The sequence below is a fragment of the Topomyia yanbarensis genome, chromosome 2 (assembly GCF_030247195.1).
Source record: "Topomyia yanbarensis strain Yona2022 chromosome 2, ASM3024719v1, whole genome shotgun sequence".
NCBI lineage: Eukaryota > Metazoa > Arthropoda > Insecta > Diptera > Culicidae > Topomyia > Topomyia yanbarensis.
Genome location: NC_080671.1, coordinates 380,499,386 through 380,515,923, shown reverse-complemented (window position 1 = coordinate 380,515,923; position 16,538 = coordinate 380,499,386). Strand labels below are relative to the sequence as shown.

The 16,538-nt window shown below is 37.3% G+C and overlaps 2 protein-coding genes across 3 annotated transcripts in view; both read left to right on the top strand.

Moving 5' to 3' along the window:
• LOC131684666 (connectin) overlaps positions 1–16,538 on the top strand; it is a 698,123-nt gene that overhangs the window by 69,663 nt on the left and 611,922 nt on the right. The gene's annotated exons all lie outside the window — the stretch shown is intronic.
• LOC131684668 (CLIP domain-containing serine protease B15-like) lies at positions 121–1,987 on the top strand. Of its 2 annotated transcripts, none has more exons than XM_058967741.1 (4): positions 121–317; positions 376–787; positions 847–1,157; positions 1,219–1,987. In XM_058967741.1, the coding sequence occupies exons 1-4, from the start codon at positions 263–265 to the stop codon at positions 1,548–1,550; spliced, it is 1,110 nt and encodes a 369-aa protein (XP_058823724.1). In that variant the 5' UTR covers positions 121–262; the 3' UTR covers positions 1,551–1,987. The 2 variants fall into 2 exon arrangements, with proteins under 2 accessions (XP_058823724.1, XP_058823725.1); XM_058967742.1 differs by having other exon boundaries at positions 123–317; positions 394–787.

The following is a 16,538-nucleotide window of genomic DNA, read 5'->3' as shown; positions in this document are numbered from 1 at the left end:
TAAAACATACCAAACTCAACACACAAGGCATCAAAATGAAGACCCTCTTCCAGCCGAGAGAGAATGTCCCTATCTGAAGATGATGAATAACACAACATCATTACGCGTGATTCGAGTGGAGCAATTCATACACTAGCTCTTATCTGCCTTGAATATTGCCAGTCGCGGGAATTCACACAACAACATCGATCAGCGGGTGATCAGACCAGTTGCGTCCAAATTCTTGCGTCGTATAGTTTGGAAAGACAATGCAGGCAAGCAAATGTTGCTGAAACTAACCTTCGTGAGTTTTGTGTTGTTTTGGGGCTGTTCAAATGGTATGTTGTTCAGATCGATAAGTTCGAGTGAGACTGCTAGTGAATCTCTCACCATAAGCTTTGTATTTGAGGTTAGCCTTGAATGACAGCTGCGTCACTCCGGCGGGACATCACGGACGCTGCCTGCCAGTGAAAGATTGCCAATATATCCGTGATGTGATTCACAAACCGGGATTCACCAAAGAAGATCAGCATTATTTGGATCAGTTTCGCTGTGGGAAGCTGTCGGGATCGCGGAAATTGTTGACCTGCTGTCCCGAGTTCCAAAGTGTTGACGGATGTGGTCGGTTGACGTTGAGGAATAACATCATCGGTGGACAGGAGACGGAACCTGACGAGTTTCCCTGGACGGCCATGCTGGTTTACGCCATGGGTGATCGTCGGTTTTATCGTTGTGGTGGAGCTTTGATCAACTATCGATACGTACTGACTGCAGCCCATTGCGTGGATAGTTTGGGTCGGATGCAGCTGTGAGTAATGTTTTGTATGAGCTATGAACCAGAGAAGAATAATTGACATTGGTTTTCAGGGAAGCTGTTCGCTTAGGTGAGTGGGATCTAAGCACAGTGTATGATTGCAAGGAGGAGGAATTCGGCAGAATGCGTTGTAACAAGTTTTCCCATCGGGACTTTGCAATTGAAAAAGTTGTTATCCACGAAGAATATTCTAGCAAAAATTTGAACAAGGAGCACGACATTGCACTGTTGAAGCTAGCTAAGTCAGCACCCCGTACAGATTCCATACTGCCAATATGTTTACCAACTGCGGAAATGGTTAGTCAAATGAAAATTGAAGATGAATTGTTTGATGTAGCTGGCTGGGGGGCTGTAGGATCGGAAGGTAAAACGCAATGCACTGAAAAAATCTGCTAGACAGTAAACTAATGTTTGTTTATCCTCAGCGCCACGAAGCGATCGTAAAAGAAGGGTCACGCTTCCCGGACAGAATCTGTCCATGTGCCAGATTGCGTACTCAGAGGCCAACGTGAGCTTCACGGAGAATCAGCTATGCGTTGGTGGAACGGTTGGCAAGGACAGTTGCAGGGGAGACTCGGGAGGTCCGCTAATGATAATCATCGACAATCGTTGGCATTTGGCCGGATTGGTTAGTTTGGGTGCCGTCAAATGTGGTATAAAGGGTGTTCCTGGGATCTACACTAGACTCGGTAGCTATTTACCTTGGGTGGCCGCTAAGATGGAGGAAGCGGATAGGATTGCCGTTGAACCGGTGTGACAAAAATAAAGTTCAAATATATTTTAATTTTAATTTCTTCGATTAATTATATGGATGTATTGGTTATTTAAAACAATTATCTAACCAGCCGTCATGGACCCACGATACGGAATAACATGCGTGAGCCTTTCTTTCCACCAAGGATTCACAACCAACCTTTAACGGGTTGATGGTGACATCCACCACCCATAAACAACGTTTACAACAACCGAACCGGAGGGAGGCAAATTTTCCGCTTAGTTGCCGTCGTTTCAACCGTGGCACTATGACCAATGAAGTGCCGTGTAATGAATTACCTTCCGGAATAAATCATAAATAATTATAGAGTTCGGAGCGACGATCCGGAAAACGATACCCTTCACTAGTATAACAGTGTAGTGGCGTCATAAGGATTGAATATCGTGAATATAAGCCTTCTTCAACCCATGGAAGGGATAGTGAATATTTTTTTTCCTCAAGTTCGCCAATTGAATTTAATTTGCACCCTTGTGTACTTACCTTGAGTGTGTGTGGTAAAAGACATTTTCAATAGGTCAGTTATTTCACGGTCGTCTACTACTAGAGTGACACCTTACCGCATTTGCCATTTCCTCAAACCCCCCGCCCCACACTCTCTCTAACGAACGTGTTAGTATGTAGTATGTCAAACAATTCTTAGCCGTACGCTAAAAGATATTAATTCCGGGAAAAGCTTACTTGACGAATGTTTTCGGTTTGTTCCTACGCTTCATTCGCCTCATTCCACGTTCGCGAGCCGGAAAAGGGCAGCAAAAGTTCCACGAAAGGAATTATATTTCATTACAAACCACAGAGGTCTCAATTGATGTCTTTGTTTGTCTTGTTCGAAAAGGATGATGAAAAAGCGTACACACGGCTTTGGTAGATTGGGGAGGGGGGTTGGGCCGAACATCAGAAAACAAGACAACACAGAACAGGTAGGGCTGCCTGGCGGGTATTGATTCGAAGCAAAAACTTTCCCCGAAGATCAACAATTAGCGCAGAGCTTTCTTGCGATTCAATTAGCGACCCAAATCCATCACCATTTTCTGCGGGGAGGGTGTGTCAAAATGATCAAACAGGAAAAAGTGGTAGGTTGTGAGATTCATGCTCCCGGGTCGAACAAAGTTGCAGTTTGTAATTAGCAGTCGCTCCGGGTGAGGTTGGGGGAAGTTTTATCAACATGGGCACTTAGGGAAAGGATTCAACTTTGATTGTTTTCGGTGTTTTGATGACGATTAACAGTTGTAGAACTTGGTGCTTCAGGGCTATGGGCCGGTGGGAGTAATTGTAGTCGTATGCTTTCTTTATTAATATTTTAGTATGAGTATGCTTATGAACTTATTGAATTGCATTGTAATGTATTTTGGTGCTTTTAACCTCTATGGGTCATTGATCGGACGGCAGGCGAAAACAAGATTTTTTTTAAATTCGCCTTTTTTTACTTTTTACTTACGCCTTTTTTTTACTTACGCCTTTTTTTTTTGCCGATCAAACTGTAACATGGTCACATTTTGAACTTTTGTAAATATACTTTATATTATTTTCTTCATATTTTTGCATTATATTTTCTATTCTTGCATGTTTCTTGTTCATACGCACAACATTTCAAAAGTGTATTCCAGTTCACATAGCACCGTTACAAATGAAACGAACTTCCAAAAACCCAATGAACCCCTTCATGGGTAATGAACACATACGCATACAAATAATCCCGTTCATGAACTGACAAATTTCATCCGACAATTACACACAGATGCGCGTCGAAACGAAATGGTTTGATCTTGGTGGTTTGAGAGTGAGGGAGATGTAGGATTGAATCAGCGCAGAACTGAACTCTGGGAGATTTCGGGTTTTGGCAAAGGTCGTTGTCCTGTTTCGGCTTGATAACGTACTTCCGGTTAGAAAACCCGAAAATTAACACTCGCGTATATATGAGGACCTGTCGCAATTTCTAATCCAATTTGTCCTGGATCGTGGAAGAAGACAGAAGTGCGAGTGATTAGTTTGTTTCGCGGTGTAATGTCGAGGTAAAACGGTGCTAGAATTCTTTGGCCCGAGTTAATTGTTTGAAAAATCTTTCCTTTTCCGTTAGGTGTTGTTAGTCCAAGCTAGATTTTGTGCGGTAAACGTGTGCGAGTGTTTCTAAAAGGCAAGGTAAAAGAGTGTGTGCTTATATCGGCTTAGGCTTAAACCGCGTCGAACAGCCGTTCCACAGCTTTTTATTTGACAGTTTTCGTCACCGGCGAATTTCCCGCCGACTAGCGTTTTTCCGGACAGTTGACAACCAATCGAAACGGTTCTAGCGACGCGTAAGTCGAGGATCGGCTCAGTGCGAATCACTCTCGCACGCTTCCATGTTTCCTGATCGAACAAACCGACAAACCAGTCGGAAGTGGCCCACCGTTGCACAGTGGAAGAAATCCGACCAAAAAGGCAATTAATTAGAAGCCGCTGAAAAAGTATGACACCACAAGTTGCGGAATTTTTTAGGAAATTAAACGCAATCAAATTTGTTCACCGCACGCACTTGTGACCGGAGATATGGGGCTTTGAAGATCCGGAACATTACCGGTTTTCATCAAATCAGAGGCCTAATTCAAAATCCGCTGAAAAAGTACAAAGAATTATACCCTTAAAATTGCGAAAAAGTTTAGCGATCAAGATGCAATCAAATTTGTTCACCGCACGCGCTTGTGACCGGAGATATGGGGCTTTGAAGATCCGGAACATTACCGGTTTTCATCAAATCATGCTCCCAATCAGAAGCCGCAGCAAAAAGACCTAAATCTAAATATCGAAAGTTGCGAAAAACTCCAGCAATCAAAGCGCAATAAGCATTCGAAGCTGGAGTACATTTTACTGTAAGCGTTTGAAGTGTATTTTGCTGTTAATTTACTTTGGAAATTTTCACGATCAAAACGCAGTTTTTAACGCATGGCAAACTCTTATTGCATAGTGTTGAAAGAAAGTGCTACTGGTATCTAATAAAAATGCGTCTGTTAAACTGGTAACACTACGGCACGTTCGAGTAATTCTTGTATATGGTAAAAAACGAACCTAACCAGTATCAAAAGAGAAAGATTTCGAAATGAGAACAAAATGAGATTTTGGAAAATATGCGAGCATTTTTTTTAAATCAGTTTACAATGTTTCACAGGAGCTTAAAATAAAGGAACTAATCGCAAAAATTATATAACAATATTAATTCATATGAACTTATTTCTAACTAATTGGACATATAAACAAAAACAAAAACTTTTATATATCAATATTAATTCATATGAACTTATTTCTAATCAATTGGACATAAAACAAAGGAATTGCAATATGGTCGTAAAAATATCAAAAAAAAAAAAAAAATAAATAAAAATAAATTTTACTCTGAATCAAACTCTGATTCAGCATTCCATTCTTCGTCAGACATGTCTGAACACTCGTTCATGCTACATTGAGTTACATTGGCGGATTTCATGTAACCCCGAATCACCTCTTCGAACTCGGAATCTCGTTTTGGTTTTTTAGATTTTTTAATTATATTTGCCGCTATAAATGGATCGCTCCAAGAAAGTGCAGCCACCAACATATCCTGAATGTTTGCTTCAGGAGATACCTATCACGATTAGATATTATTAGATCAACAAAGCAATTGTCTTGTCATTGTAAACTAACTTTTCGTAATCCATATAGCCGGTTCATCTTGTGCCTATGATGCGCCGATTCTCCCGCCTCTTCAGAATAATATGCTAAAGGTAAGGGCTGAAAAGATGTTATATATATATATATATATATATATATATATATATATATATATATATATATATATATATATATATATATATATATATATATATATATATATATATATATATATATATATATATATATATATATATATATATATATATATATATATATATATATATATATATATATATATATATATATATATATATATATATATATATATATATATATATACAGGGTGTTTGGTTCATGGTTAAGAATCTCTCGGAGGATGATAGACTGCCACATTTCGAGAAAAAAATTGTTCTACACATACCATCAAATCTCAACCGTTACAGAGTTATTGAACTTTTAGTGTAAAAAACTTATTTGCCTTAAAATACCTCTAACTTTAAAAGTATACTTTGTATTTTAAATGTTTTAGTTCCATTTGAAGGGTGAGAAAATTTCGCATTGAGTGATGCCCTCACTTGTTTCAGCTAATGAGTTTAAGTAGCCTTTTTAAAGTAATTTATTTAAAATTAAACAATTTCAAACGATTTTTCGTTCATTTATTGAAAATCCTAATAGTTAACCTCATCATTTTAATAATTCAGATTGTTAGTCTTGATGAGCTGCTTAATTTGTTCATTGACATGATACACTTACCTTTTCTTATTTTCATGATTTTGGGTTATTCAACTTGGATATTTTTATCTCATTTTCCCTAGTACCAGCTCTAATTGAAAAATTACGGCACTTATTGTACTTTTTTTCTTTTTATTTGAAAGCCAGGAAAATTTTACAGTGAAAAATGTATTAATACCTTTCAGTTAAGTGAATTTAGTATTCTTTTAAAAGTAAATTAGTTTAAAGTTAGTGCTATTATTAGCATTTTCGTTAATTTTCTTAAAATAGTAAATAATAAACATCACCATTATTATCATGGAAATAATGCATCTCAGCAAGTTCTACAGTTCTTTCTTTGACTCCATTCAATTATCTCTTTTGGTTTCGACGCAAAATCGTTTTTATCACATCGTTTCATATGCAAAAATAACGATTTCGAACCCACTTCATTTGTGGTGAGCTCATGCTGTGTTAACTATTAAATTGCAGCAAAATGAAAAGAGATATAGACAAAGTTTCTAATAAAAAGTTATAGAGAACATTAAGGGGCATCAAATGAACAATAGTGACGATAAATTTTGTTGATTAATAAATAGAATAATTAAAAAACTCTCCAAAAAACACAAATTTTGAGTTATTTCGTTAGTAAAAAATCATCTAGTACACTTAACTAAAAGATATTTGTACATACACTGATAGGACATTTTCTCAGCTTTCCAATGAAATCTTGTAAATAACGATATAAAGCATATTTTTTAGATTAGAGTCTTTAAAATACTTGCAAGTCGGGTACAGGAAAAGTATAGTAATGAAATTACAAAGAAATCAGAAGAGATAGAAATATGACGTTCAAGAACAAATTATGAATCGTCCTAAAACCCAACTTTTGGATAATGGATATTACTATAATCATACTTCATTATTTCGAGAAAATTAGCAAAAACCGTTTCAAAAACACTAACTTTTAACTACTTTACAGCTAAAGGTAATTAAAACTAATTATTTAAAAGATATGAGAACACCATTCAATAGAAAATTTTCTCACCTTTCAAATGGAACTAAAAAATTTAAAATACAAAGTATACTTTTAAAGTTAGAGGTATTTTAAGGCAAATAAGTTTTTTACACTAAAAGTTCAATAACTCTGTAACGGTTGAGATTTGATGGTATGTGTAGAACAATTTTTTTCTCCAAATATTGCAGTCTATCACCCCCCGAGAGATTCTTAACCATGGACCAAACACCCTGTATATATATATATATATATATATATATATATATATATATATATATATATATATATATATATATATATATATATATATATATATATATATATATATATATATATATATATATATATATATATATATATATATATATATATATATATATATATATATATATATATATATATATATATATATATATATATAAGCGGAAAGCGTGGGTAGTTTGGGTACTACCCACTCGAAAATAACCGAGTGGGTAATTACCCACTCGAAATTTTGAACCATTTCAAAAAATTTAGATGTGCAACCCATGTATCTCGCACTACACACATTTGAAAACATCGATGTACCACAATTCCATTTGCATAAACGAACGTGATTTAATGTGAATGTAATGTAAGCGTGTGCATTGCGAAAAGGGAAAAATCCTTACTAATTTACCCCTCACCCTATGCTTTCTACCCATTCGGGCGTAAAGTGTTTCGCCGCCCCTGCCAGTGATGCCAGAATATTCCCCGACCCGCCTGTCCCTGGGCTCGATTCCCAGGGTTACCAAACTCCATCCCGGCCAGTTTTGCTGCTGCTCGCCTATATTGTCCACTGTTGGTGCGTACCCACTGTTGCCGAATTCGTTCATCACCGGACACGATGACCTCCTCTATCACCCCGCGGATCCAGCACTTCCGGTTAGTATATTCCGAGTCTCCTACTCTAAATGGTCTCGACTCACCGAACCACTTTATCCTCTGGTTCAGCAAAGGAACATACTCCTTGACCCAATGTTTCCATATAATGCTGACCAACTGCTGCGAACGCTGGAACGCGTCTCGAAGCGCTACTGCTGGATGAGGTGAGTGAAGATTCACGCTAGGCTGATTTGGGGAGAGTCCCCGCAAAAAGTGGTTTGGAGTGAGCTTCGTCAGACTGTTGAGACACGTTCGTTAGCGGACGAAAGTTTATCATGTCTTCCGTTTCAATCACTACTGTCCGTAGAATTTCGTCCGTCATGAATGCCTCCTTAACCGACCGAAAGAGACGGTCCCATACTCTTCTCTTGTTAGGTTGAACGTGAACTTCGTTCTCGTGCTAGTCAGCTAATCCGCAAATCTTCTTCTACTTCTCGGACAACCCCCAGCAGTTCCTTACTGGCCCCTAGGAAGTTTGTCCCATTGTCGGACAGAAACTCCATCGGCCAATCTCGCCGACCAATGAACCGGCCATTAAGCACGACCTTGTAGTCAGTCCACGAGCCACCTCCAGGTGCACTGCGCGAGTTACCAAGCAAGTGAACAATGTGACCCATCTTTTCTCCGTTCGGCGTCCTACAGTAACATCAAATGGGCCCAAATAAACCACACCTGTGTAACTAAAGGGGCGACGATTCGGCGTTAGCCGCTGCAGCGGAGCCATTCGTGGAACTCGTGACCGACTTCGATGGACCTTACACCATACGCATTCAATCTCGTCGGAACCCGTCGCCAATCTATCAGCGAAAACCAACAAATTGCTTGTAGCGGCGCTCGTCGGACCGAATCCAAGACAGAACACCACTCTACTGATTGTGAAGTTGTGATTCTCCTCGATCGTTCGTACCAGCCTTGCCGCAAGAGCTGCAACCAGGAGTTTTAGGCGCGGAATCAACAGCTGCTTCAACGGTGCTACCTTTGTTCGACTTATCATTAGTGAACACCACCTTACTCCGCACAAATGCACGGAAGTATGCCACGCATCCGTACGCCATCTCTCTGGCATTAGCAAAGGTGTGAAGCCTCGAGGTAGCTTAAACATCGGTACGTCTGAGAGAATTTTGGTCCACCGCAACTACTTCCTGAACGACAGTTCATCGATCGTATCATCCCAGTCGCAGCCCGTGCGCTAAAGATCCTGAACCAGCTGGATCGAATTGCGCCATCACAATACTCAGAATAAAACTTTTCTTGGAAAACTTTGCTGTATCCTGCTCTCCATTCGGTCACAAAACGGAACTCGTCTTCAACTGAGTCCCAAAGGACGCCTAGTACACGCTCGTGTTCGGTGTTCTTGTCGCGGTTGAAATGCACTGCGGAGTCTACACTCCTTTCCCCCATCTATTCGAGAAATCTAGCAGAGTTCGACACCCAGTTTCTGATCCCAAATCCTCCACACGAATGGATGTACTTCACCTCTATGGCTCGCTGGATCGATTTTTCGATAGTATCCACGCTGTCGTAGTAGTCATCCACGTAATGGCGCTTCACAATGGCTTCTACTGCTTCAGGGTACTTCTCCGAGAAATTTAAATTCTTGACGAATTGAGCTGAGCAAGGCGATCATGGGTGACCATGAGTGACAACGTCCATATCGTACACCTGCGGAGCATCTTCACTACTGTTCCCTCGTTCCGTTGTGCTTGCTTATCCTCCAGATCTGATAATACATTTCTTGAATGTCACCACCAAATGCTACTGCCCGTTCCTGAAAAGTGCAGATTACTCTGGGAAGTAAAACTATCCGGACCTTTGACTAACTCTGAATTAAGAGAGACTCCGTTCACTGCTGCTGCAGTATCTCAAACCAGACGCACTTTCCCCGGTTTCTTCGGATTCACCACGACAGGTACAGTGGTAGGTACCACGCAGCGGTTCGTGGCGTACTCTGCAATTCAGCATCACTTGCCTTGTGCAAATCGCTTTTGACTTGATAGTCCTCGATGTGCCTGCAAATGCTTTTCTTCAAGTCTGAATTCCTATTCAGCTTACGGTCCAGAGCCTTCTTCTAGCGTACAGCCATCGGATAGCTGTCAGGGAATCGTCGTACGTCTACGCGCCCCAGCAACCCCATTTCGAAGCGATCAGCCGCTCGCTTTGTCGTCGTCTCAAGCATCTCTCGACTTCTTTTCTCCTACATGGGCTTCGGTACAGCGAACTTCGCAATCTCTGTTTTATCTAGCATGTATTGTTCTCGCCTCATGTCGTGGTGATCTTGAAACAATAGAATGCAGATTCAGGTAAGTGTGTGAACTCGGTCTTCGGGTCGCTGAACCAAACACTGTCCAACCAATCCTCGACTGCAAGGCCATCGATTCGTTCGTCCTACCGACTCATGGCTCCAACATTGTCTACCCAAGTAGCAATTTTTGTTTCAGTAACTATTTCACAACCAGTTGGCAACAAAAAGTAGGTGCTGTTGTGACTGACATCTAACTTCCTGTGCGACCTAAAAAGCGCAGTTTTAGGCCGATTTTCAACATGATGATTGAGCAAAACAGTAAAAACTTGTTCCCGTTTCGTTGGAATAACCATGCGAGAATAACTAAATGAAATCATATTGTTGTCAACATGTTGAATTCAGGTCGCAACAAGATTACTTAATCATACCATTTTTTCGTTCACCTAGACTGTCAATCGCAACTGAAAAGTTACTTATTTTCTTACAAATATGTTAAGATTATGTTACCAGTGGAAATGAAAATGAAGACCAAGTTAAAATATATGTTGATTATTTAAATTTGAACAGTAGTGTCATTCTTCATATCAAAAATTGCCAATGAAGCATCAAATTTTACTGCGCATCAGGGTCTATCGAGTGATATTTTATTCCACTTCATATTATTTCACGCGCTCTTGGTGAAATTAAATTATCAGCAAAATAAAACTCATTTTTTCAAGGAGCAAACCGAATCATATCAGAAATCCAACATTATTCAATAAAATCACACATTTATCATAAATCAGGAACATAAATCGCTTTACCGCTAGACTTTTATGAATATTCGTGGGCCGGTTGAGGTTTTATTTCCAATACATTAGAAAATGATGCATATAAGAAACATGGCTTTCTAGCTATCCAGGGCCAAATTTAGGATGTGATTTTGGTGAATGCGAAACAATTCGCTTTTCGAGCAAATTTATATCAATGAGCAAAAATTTTGATTTGTGAACAACTGCATTCCAGAACTGAGAGTATTTGATTGCCGACAATACAGTTTTGTTTGTTTTTCATACCTATTTAACCAAAAATTAGCCTCATAATAAAGTAATTTTTTTCATAAATTATCAAAAATATCAAAACGTAATTCAAGCGTAGGTTTTGCCTTTCTCATTTAGAAAGGTTATGCAATCACTCTGAAAAACGTCAATCTAATCCCGGCCCGGAGGGCCGAGTGTCGAATCCCATTCGACTCAGTTCGTCGAGATCGGAAAAAGTCTGTATGTGTGTGTGTATGTGTGTGCGTATGTGTCAAATAATGTCACTCATTTTTCTCAGAGATGGCTGGACCGATTTGCCCAAACTTAGTCTCAAATGAAAGGTGCAACCTTCCCATCGGCTGCTATTGAATTTTGGATCGATCGGAATTCTGGTTCCGGAATTACGGGTTTCAGAGTGCGGCCACACAGAAATTTCTCATAAAAACTATAGGAAAAATAAAAATAGAATTTTTATTTTTGATGCTAAATGTGTTCAAGGTGCATGAAACGTCGAGATTTGATGCAAACTCGAAAAAAAAAATTGACGACGATTCACTTTTTTGGATTTTGGCACATTTTTGCCTTTCTCATATAGAAAGGTTATCACTCTGAAAAACGTCAACCTAATCCCGGCCAAATTTTTTTTTCGACTCGCATAAGGTTTCTGGATTTTAACAGGGGCGTAGTTGATGGTTTACGGAGAGGGGTTACACCCCCCCCCTCTACTTTTCACTCCTCTCCTTTAAAAATCTCCTCAAATCAGCCCTCATACCCCTCCCTTTCAACCCCATCATCTTTAAACCGCCACCACCGTTCATGGGACTTTCGCCCTCCTCACATACCCACCCCCGCATGACAAAATGAGTTAGCAAGCAGATAACATTGATCTAATGCTGATTAGGCTAATGGAGTATGATATTTTTTGTTTCAAGTGTTTCACCGTCGACACGTAGCTCATCAAGTTCGTGGCTGGCATGCCATTGTGTATAAGTGCAAAGTGTACTAAGAATGTAATGGACATTTCCACAATTATGTTGAACATAAAAAGCCTCCGCGCCATAGTTTAGAAAAATGAGAAAGGCACAAATGCACCGCTAGGTGAATTAAAACAGGTTTTATCAATTTCCCTCTCATAACACTAGTTTACAAAATAAAGATAAAAATCTGAACTTCAATATTCGAACACCATTTCTAATGCAAAATTTCGTGCTGAATCCGAAAATGAGGTCCGAAAAAGTAGAACAGTTTTGGAGTTACGGTGAAAAAATGAGTTTTACCTTTAAAATTAAAAGTACGTTCAGTACAATCCAAATATCTTCGGTTGTAGTGCATCAATATGAAATATTATTATGTTAAATTAAAGGTAATTGAATGCACTTTCTATCGTTAGAACATTTTTTTTAAAGCGACTACTGGCTCTGACGTCATTTACGAATCTATTGAACTTTTTCTTAATTTTTCGTAATTTTTTAAGGAAAATTGAGTGTGTGATCAATAATTTCGGCAAGATAAAGCAATCCTAAAAAATATATTTTTATGGGAAATTAAAGCCTGCCAATAACCAATGAAAATAAGCACTTGTTAGTTTGAATCCGATGAAAATTGCGAAAGTTATTAAATTTTTTGTAAAATGCCAATTTTTGTGTTTCTCTGTGTCAACGTCTCGTTTCCATTTTTTTTCTAGGGCTTGTTTAATAATATATAAGGGACTTTCTGTCAGAATTCTGATAAACAAATAAATGGAAGAATTTTGAAAGAATTTAATGTAGGGTAATATTCGAACTCGTTTATCCAAATGATTAAAGACTTCTGATAACAATAATTTCAGGCTCAATGAAATTATAAGTCATCGAATGATTGGTATGCAATACTTCGTGTAATATTTACAAGTGTATTGCATAAAATAACACTCCTATGATACAAAATTTGTTGTAAACTAAACCCGCACACGTTATAAAATTCGTATTTTGAAACGATAGCTGCTCAATTGGGTTTTGTAAAATGTTAATACAAACTATACGAATTCGTAGAAATATGTGATACTACATATGTCAAGTATTATAACATTATTAATTTGTAAAACTTTTAATTTGTGTTCTTTCCTAGAACATCTAGCAGTTTGTGTTTTGAAACTTATTTTAGGTTTAAAATCTCAAAATCTGAGCCAAAAAATGATTTGAAGAACGTAGAATATTTTGAAATTGCACTTAGATGTTTTACGCGATATATTGTAGTATGTTGAAGTTTTGTGACCCAGTACAGTAAAATCGGTACATCATAGAAGCCAATATGAATCCAATATAATTTCAAATTATAAACTTCTAGACGTTTTAATAACGTGAAATAAATTGTTAGTAGAACAAAACGTCTCGAAATAGATGGATAAGTCATCATTTGTGAGGCTAGTGACCGAATTTAGCATTTTGCACAGTCATAGGCTTCCGATGTGTGTATTAAGTCATTGTGGAGCGTGCAGTTTACAACGTGTTTTGTACATATACGATTCTGTACATGTAAATATTATGAGTATTTTTTAATGCCGAATTTTTGATGAAATTTCTCCACTGAGGCTGAAATTATTGTTAACAGAAGTCCTTAATCATTTGGATAAACGAGTTCGAATATTACCCTACATTAAATTCTTTCAAATTTTTTCCATTTACTTGTATAACAGAATTCTGACAAAGAGTCCCTCATATCGAGACGATTCAATAAGTTGACCCAGAGAAACACAAAAATTGCCATTTACAAAAAATGAATAACTTTCGAAATTTTCATCGGATTTAAACTAACAAGTGCTTATTTTCATTGGTTATTGGCAGGCTTTAATTGCCCATAAAAATATAATTTTTGGGATTGCTTTATCTTGCTGAAAATATTGACCATACGCTCATTTTTGTTCAAAAAACAACGAAAAATTAAGAAAAAGTTCAATAGATTCGTAAATGACGTCAGAACCAGTAGTCGCACTAAAACAAAATAACCTAACGATCGGCAGCTCATTCAGTTACCTTTAATTCAACATAATAATACTTCATATCGATGCACTACAACCGAAGATATTTGGATTTTACTGAACGTACTTTTAAATTTAAAGGTAAAATTCATTTTTTCACTGTAACTCGAAAACTGTTCTACTGTAAATTTTTTTGGACCTCATTTTCGGATTCAGCACACGATTTACAGTTTTTTCGTGACGCAATTTGATGTGGGACACCCTCTAATAGCGTTTTTCTTGAAACCACGTTTTTCAAATTGGCGAACAAGGTAACTCTAAAACTAATCAACGAATTAACTTGTTTTCTTTTTATGGGAATGCATAGTATGTGTAGCCTGTCGATGAACTACAGAAAACTGAATAAAATTTTATATCTCCCTGAGGAGTTCTACGAAGAACACCCATTTTTTCCATTTTTTATATTTTGTCAACAAAAACCTAAAGAGAAAAAAATGTGATTTCATGATGGAAAACTTATCGGTAAAAAAGTTCTTCTAATAAAATAATTGTGTTGATAAAATAAAATTTAAAATATCTCGGGAAATATTACATTTGAGAAAATTTTTGTTTTGAGCATTTTGTTTTAAAATGGCATTTAAGACAATATTCAAAAATAAAATTGTATTTTTGACTGCAAATAGTATCAATTACAAAAATATGTCAAAAGTTGTTGTTGGGAAATTTTATTGAAAGTTTCTCCATGATCCAAATACACTGAAAAAGTTTCTTTTGCATCTTTAAAACGATAATGCTTAGAATGTTAACATTTTATGATAGAGTAACGCGAATAGCTTTCAAAAAGGACATAATTATACAAATTAATTGTTCTTGCTGGGGATCGCTTCTCGGCCTAAAGGCTAAGATCAAAGTAAAGTGTTGTTTTTGCTGGAGCCGAATCCCAAATATCTCATCTCACTATCGCATTTTGGAAGATTTTTGTTAAATGCTTTAAAATGATACTTAGAATACTTAGAATTATATTGATTATAAAGTTATTGTTAGAAGAACTTTTTTACCGATAAGTTCTCCATCATGGCATCACATTCAAAATGTTTCTTTTCTTTGTAGGTTTCGTTGACAAAAATGTAAATTAAAAAAAAATATTTTTTTGCCATTTAAAGTTTTAATATAAATTTTTGTTTTGTAGAACTATTCATTCCCTGTAACTCGTTTATGATAGTTTTGCTGTATAAAATAGGGTAATCGATCAAAAATTTTTGGAAATTAACTCACGGAGAAACGTCCTTTTCATAAACCGAACACAACTGCAAGGATTCGTTCGAATCAACGACGGTCATATTTTGCGGTCGACCGGCTTCTCATGGAATCGCTCCCCTATTATTTTGAAGAAAAAAGACTGAAAGAAAGAAATAATAACTGAGCCATTTTCAACCGATTTTGATGAAAAATAGGAAGTTGGAAGCGGAATTGTATATTTTCTCTGAATTTTTATTAAATCAAAGACACTTTTTAATAAAAATGTTGGACAATTTCCTTATGTTTCAGTAAAAAAAATCGCAAAAAATAGCATACCATTAAAAAGGTAATTTCGTATTATTTCCAAAACACTCATATAATCGAAAATCGGCTGAAAAATAATCGCGTAGATACATTTTAATTCCTGAACAATAGCTTTTGCGCTATAAATCAAGACTTTGAGGGTATATTAAATCGATCAAGCGTGGTTTTGTGTTGTATTTGACCTGATCTACAATCTTTAACAGATCACATAAAAGTACGTTAAGGCTCAAAGAACTTTCGGTGAGCGTCTACGCGAATTGAACGCTTGATAATATGTGTTGGATAAAATGCGTTCAACTTTGTCACCGGTTTATCCATATAAAGCATTTATTAAACTCTAATAGAAGAAAATCAGTCGATTTATTAGATTATCACGATTCAAATCATACAAAATAGTTGGTGGAAAAACAATTGACCGGGTGGAATGGTGCTTTTGAAAAAGTGGCGGTGATTTTTCGTCACACCACCCCACTGTCCCGGGCCACGCAGCACAACAGCGTAGTGAAAAAACCACAACCACTTTTTCAAAAGCACCATCCCGCTCGGTCACAAAATCATGTTTTGCATGCTTTGAATCCTGATAATCTAATGAATCGACTGATTTTCTTGTTTTAGAGTTTAATGAATACTTTATGAGGACAAATCGGCGGCAAAGCTGTACACAATTGTTCCTACGCATACTACCAAGCGTACACTTCTTACACATGGTCAAAGAAAGAAACTTGGCCCTTAATATTTTTTTATTTTGTTGCACCGTGTAATCGACAGTGATACAACTATCCATCGTACTATTTGGGCAGCTTAGATGTGAATCAGGAGTATGATGTTAGATATAATTATCTGCTCCGACAGAATTTCGTATAAGTTGAACTGGCTTGTTCTAAACGAACTCAAACCATCATTATCTGAACGCAAAAGGGTGTTTGGATCATTTGAC

Bases quoted from the DNA above. Each gene is read 5' to 3' on its own strand.
- LOC131684668 (XM_058967741.1), top strand. From the start codon at position 263: ATGTTGCTGAAACTAACCTTCGTGAGTTTTGTGTTGTTTTGGGGCTGT. The intron at 318-375 runs GTATGTTGTTCA...TCTCACCATAAG, and splicing joins GTTTTGGGGCTGTTCAAATG to CTTTGTATTTGAGGTTAGCC. The intron at 1,158-1,218 runs GTAAAACGCAAT...GTTTATCCTCAG, and splicing joins GGGGGCTGTAGGATCGGAAG to CGCCACGAAGCGATCGTAAA.